Here is a 6,000-nt window from a genome sequence, read left to right on the forward strand (position 1 = left end):
CACTTTTCTAGGACACACATAGACACTATTTATTCCTGGTGGTTCAGATCCAAGGAACAGAATCCACAGACAGCTGCTATGTAACACACACAAAAGGCAATAGAGAGAAGACCCGAGCATCATTATGAATGCAAAAGTCCAACTTAGTTCTCCTTAGACTTGACCCCAATAGCTTATTCCTGAAAAGCAGCCCAATGATGCTTCAAAACATTTTGTCTCAGTAAAATCATAGGGTTTCCCTAACAACATCCAGTGGCAGTAAGATTCTACTGTCATCTTTTATGTAATTACTAAAAATCACTGCCCCTGGGCTCTATTTGCAAGCAGCTAACCCCAGGCTATTTATTGGCTGGCATTCCCCTTTGCACCAGCATGCTTACTTCCTGTGCTAATAGCTCTAACACTGACAGCTGAGTAAACTTATTTACTCCAGCCTTCATGTGGCCATGTATATCTACATTCTTGACCACAGAAACCACAGCAGTGGCTGTATCCACTAAGGAATGAACGAACGTCTGGGAAAAAAAAACAAGACAACCTTAACAGGTTACCTTTAGTTACCAGACAAACACTTTGGTTTTTGAATAGGAAAAGAGACTAATCCTTTGGCCTTTGCTTATGAAAAGGCACTAATTGGAGAAAGTGGCCTGGCTTCCATGGACCAGTGAATGATTCTTCTTGTTGGACAGCAAGATGCTTGCTCTAGATCAGAGGTTTCCAATCTTTTTTAGTCTCCATACCCAATGGCTTTCAATAATCTTTCTCATACCTCCTTTTTGGAGGGATACTGACCAGACCTATGAATTCACTGGAATAGGGAACCTCTAGGTAAAGATAAAAGATACTCCTTCTGCCAATACAGGTTGGCACTTCTAGTCTTTCAGAGCTGCCTAGAGCAGTAATGTCAAACTCAAATAGAAATAGGGGTGGCTAATCCATACATTAGAATCCCTCTAGGAAGCTTGTTGATTTAGTTTTAATTTGATCAGGCAGTGGGGGAGTGTTAAAGATATGCATATTAGCCTAACCTAGATCACTGAGAGGTTAAGTGACTTCTTTTACCCAGGATCATAAGAGGGATTTGAACCCAGGGCTTCTTGAAGGCCAGCTCTTTATTCACTCAATTGCATTGCCTCTCTAAATATTTCCTATAATATTCTGCATTGTCACCTCCCTTACAAAATTTTTAGTTGCCTTACTATGTGCCTACACTAAGACCTTCAATTAAATTACAGATGGGCTGTGATCTACATTGGTAGAGTTTTATATTAATGAAATTGCAGATCCACTGGCATAGACCCTTGTATGAGTAGATCCTTATAAGGATATTATCCCTGACTGTGGCTGTGTACTTCAGGTAGATTCCCCACTTCTCTGAATAGATTTAGAATCAGCCCCAGCATTTGATCTATAACATTCCTATAAAACAAGAGTTTGGGATTCTTAGCCAGTTGCATATTTTAATAGCTCCATTGTTTTTTTCTGTGCACAAAAGAACAAGGACATCATTAGGTGGCTTATTTGAAGAACCTTTCCCTTGCTAACAGCAGAGTCAGGGAAAATGGGGGAACTAGGTAGGAAGAAACTAATACATAAGTTATGAACTGTGCCTGTTAAAGAAAGTGCTGAGCCTGGATTAGAACAGGGTTTGAAGTATTAAAGAAGTTTGGCACCACCTCTGTATCTTCCCACCTCCAAACCTTTGTTCATGCAGTTCTTGATGCCTGAAACTCTCCCCTTCCTGTCACACAACCTACCTCTCCTTTAAGACCCAGCTCAAAAACCATCTGATCCATGAAATTTTCCCTGATTCCCCCAACTGTAAAGATCTCTTTATCATCTGATTTCAAAGTACTTTGTACTCTCCTTAAACTTATACACTTACAAATTCTAATTTGTCTCATATTTATCCACATGTATGTCTCATTACCCCTATTTGATTGTAAGCTCTGTGAGGGCAATATTTAACAATTTGTCTTGCACACAGTAGATGCAGGGAAAAAAATTTTCTTGAATAAATGAATGAATTCTAATTCTTTGTCTAATACAATTAGTGATGTACTGGTTAGTATACCTCTGTCACCCTTTCTACTAAGGTTAAGAGAAATAAGTTGGTTCTCTTTATGCAAAAGTTTCTGGTATAACCAGGAGTCTAAGAAGCACCTAAAAATGTGCTAAACTATACAAGCACAGATTTTTATAGCCAGAATAGCCCAAGCAGATAGAAACACACTTGAAAAGCTCAAACATTTTGTCCACAATAGGCTCCCATTGGTATAGGGGGACAGAGAACAAATTCCAGTTAAATTAATTAACTCTGATATGCCACACATCAAAAGATCCTAGGATCACAAATTAGATCTAAATGGGAATTTACAAGTCATTGAGCCCAACCCTTCTATCTGACAGATGAGAAAACTGAGGCACAGAGACGTTAAATGATTTGTTTAGGGTCCCATATGTCTGAGGCAGGATTTGAGCTCAAGTCTTCATGAGTACAAAGTCTAGCTCTCTATTCACTACATAACCTAGCGGTCCATCAATAGATGAAGAGTATAATGATACATTTTCCTGAGCTACTATTGAAATGAGAAGTCTGTCTGTTGCATTTGATAGCCCAAACACTGCTTCAATGTGAGACACAAGACAAGGGGAATGGGAGATTCCATCAGAAAAAGTACCATTTAGTCCAGGGCTTCTTAAACTTTTTCCACTCAGGACCCCTTTTCTCTGCAGCAGTTCACTGGTATTCTGTGGCCTGAGGGCATGTGCAGTGCAAAGTGTGCATGCTTTGTGTTCAGAGCTAAGGCTGCAATAAAGTTGCATGATGCAACACGGGCAAGTGCTGCCAGAAACACCTTGGATTCATTAAGTGTTTTAATTCAATTAGATTAATTAATTAATTTTTGGTCCTCATGCATTCAGAAATCTTTTACTGTTGCCAATTTTTTTTCCACCCCATATGGGATCACAACCCACACTTAAGATGCACTGATTTTTAGTCCATTTTTCAAACTTCGGCATTCTCTTTCTAGTCTATCTAAGACGGGTAGCCTACTATAGAGTAAAGAACATTGGAGGACCTCAGCTAATTCCCAGTTCTGCTAATAATAAGTCTCCATGGATGCTGAGATTACAAGTGTGTGCCACCCAGATGCCGAGGAAAACTATTGCAAGCAAGAGCATCCCTTTTAGAGAATCTGTTATTAAAAGTTAATTGGCAACTAAAGTTGTGAATGCTTAAAAGAGAGGAGCACAGACTATCTTAGAGAGTACATTTCCTAGGTCTCTGGTTCTGAGTTGCCTCATATAGAAAATAAGTTCAGATAACCTCTTTGGTCCCTCCTAATTCCAAAAGGCTATCATTCATATTAATCTCGTCCTTACCTCAATATGTCAACAATCCATGGTTTTGGTGGCTACATAGATACTCCTTCTACCAAAGTAAGACCTGGTAAACAGAGTCACAATGGCCAAAAAAATCCTTTACGCCTTGGAAAACCTGGTGATGACCCTCTCCAAATTCAGCTAGGTTGCCCCTCAGATAATAGGCATATGAGTCTGTCACCTGGCCCTTCCTGGAAGCCTTTCCAGGTTGGTAGGCCCTACCAGTCACTGAACTCTGCTCTGAGACCTAGCCTTTCAGAATCCACCAGGGTTCCCTCTATTCTCACATGACATATCAGAGAAGTCTTTAGCAGAGGATCTAAGGATCAAAGAGATGGAAAAGATCTTAGGGGTTGATCATCTAATCCAATCCCTTTACTTTACAAATGAGGAAACTGAGGTCCAGAGAAATGAAGTGATTCACTCAAGGTCAAACAGGTTACCAAGGGAGCAGAGTCTAGACTCAAATCCCAATCCTCTGACCCCAAATGTGGCACTTCCTTCATTGTACCACACTGCTAATTATCTTGTCCCAATAGTCCCCATATAATGGCATGTAGAGTACTGGATTTGAAGTTCGAGGTCAGGGGGTCATTCTGAATTCTGCTGCTTATGTCCATTAGGCATAACCTTGAACAAGTCAATGACTCTAGGATTCAGTTTCTTCAGATGAAATGCTGTGGAATGGAAAGTACCCTGGATGGGAGTCAAAATACCTGGGATAAAAGTTCACGCATGCTACTTAATACCTGGGTAATCTTGGGCAATTCAATCCAACTAGTGTTTAAGAGCCTACAATGTATCATAGTTGCCTAGATCTAAAGCTGGAAGGGACTAGAGACCATCTAATATAGATGAGAAAACTGAGGCTCAAGGTAGGGTAGGTGACTTGTCTCAGGTTACAAAGGAAATCAGAGGAAATCAGCATCAGACGTAGTACTCGAACCCAGGTCCTCTGCTTCCAGGGACAGCACACTGGGGATACAGGGTCAAAAATAAAACAGCCTTGGCCCTAAATGACCTTACATCCTACTGGCATGTTACCTCATCTTTGTGATTCAATTTCCTCATCTGTAAACATACAGAATTGGACTCGGTCCTGTTAAGTTGCCTTTCCAGGAATGAATCTATGTATGTCCCTACGAACCTATTGGGGCACGTTTCTTCCCGGCTCTGTATTTTCTGTGTGAATAAATATACCACTGAACGTCACTCAAGCAAACAGATAGGAATGAAGGGAAATGTTTTCCAATAAAATTCCCCACCTGGGCACTGGACAAGTGGTGCCCATGACAACTATGACCTTTGACCACTTCTGAAACCAGCTTTGCTACTGTGAAATCCCCAGACAGATACATAGACCCAGACCCAGACAGACCCACAGACGGGACAGACACAGACAAATACACAGACACATGCAGATAAACAGACACACACAGACGGACAGAAACACACAAACAGATACACAGACCCACACATAGACCCAAAGACATGCAGACATACACGCATAGACCCACAGACACCCAGACAGACAGACAGACAGACACACACACACACACACACACACACACACACACACACACACACGGGTGAGCACTGCAGACACCGTGCACACAACACAGGTCCCCTTAGCTGGAACACAGAACCAGTTGGCCCCTCTCATCCTCCACGGAACAGAGGATGGAAAGGCAAAACATGCGAGCCACGCTGCGCTGCTGCGCTCGGGCGCCTGAGTGCGGGGGGTCCCAGGACGTTGGGCTCCCTGGCCCGGCCCCTGGCTGGGCTCACCTCGCCGCCTGCATGAGCGGGCTCCAGCCGTAGTGGTTGCGGCTGTTGACCGAGGCCCCCTTCCGCAGCAGGAACCTCACGAGCGGCTCGTAGCCTCCGGCCGCGGCGAACTGCAACGCCGTGTTGCCGGCTTCGTCTGTGCAGTCCACGGGCACCGGCCCCAGCAGCACCGCCGCCTGCCCAGCGCCCCCCTCCTCGTCCGGGACGCCACGCTCCGCCGGCTCCGCTGCCGCCGCCCCGGGCTCCAGCAACCGTCTCGCCGTCTCCGTGTCGCCTTGATCGCAGGCTCGCAGTAGAAGCTGGAAGGCTGGGGGGATCCCGCCCTCGCCCATTGGGACCATCGGCCTCGGGAAGGCCCGGACCTCCGCGCCTCCTGCGCCCCCTGGCTCCTGGAGCCCCGACTCCGCCCCCCGGATACCGAGCAGGACTCGCCCTTCCTCCTCCTCCTCCTTTCCTTACTGGAGCTGCCTCCCGACCCTGGCCCAACCTCCTGGACTCCCCGCTCACAGGCTCTCCCCCTTTTCTCCCCAAGTCTTGGATCCTCATTTGCGTACTCTATCCTTCCCCACCCCTTCTCCGGACCTGCATTGGGCTGGTCGTGTTTGAGGAGTGGAAGTTGTTAGAGTCACCAAAAAAGATTTTCTGCGGTCCCTTTACTGTGTAGAGAGAGTTACCCTTTGAAATAAAATTCTTTTTTCAACTAACAAGCATTTATGCTTCCTAGCGCATACTCTCCACTGGGGGGGAAAAGAGAGAGAGAGAGAGAAAAGAAAGAAAGAGAAAGAAAGAAAGAAAGAAAGAAAGAAAGAAAGAAAGAAAGAAAGA

At 44.5% G+C, this 6,000-nt stretch overlaps 1 protein-coding gene across 1 annotated transcript in view; it reads right to left on the reverse strand.

Moving 5' to 3' along the window:
* The window catches only part of LOC114025798 (ankyrin repeat and SAM domain-containing protein 6-like), a 78,111-nt gene extending 72,215 nt beyond the window's left edge, over window positions 1-5,896 (reverse strand). Inside the window, exon 1 of the mRNA XM_027839327.1 lies at window positions 5,176-5,896. Coding sequence (XP_027695128.1) covers window positions 5,176-5,516 — 341 coding nt within the window. The 5' untranslated portion in view covers window positions 5,517-5,896. The remainder of the gene's footprint in view (window positions 1-5,175) is intronic.
* Between the last annotated feature and the right edge of the window lie 104 nt (window positions 5,897-6,000).

Source organism: Vombatus ursinus, unplaced genomic scaffold, assembly GCF_900497805.2.
Source record: "Vombatus ursinus unplaced genomic scaffold, bare-nosed wombat genome assembly UNPS02014832.1, whole genome shotgun sequence".
In the NCBI taxonomy this organism is placed as follows: domain Eukaryota; kingdom Metazoa; phylum Chordata; class Mammalia; order Diprotodontia; family Vombatidae; genus Vombatus; species Vombatus ursinus.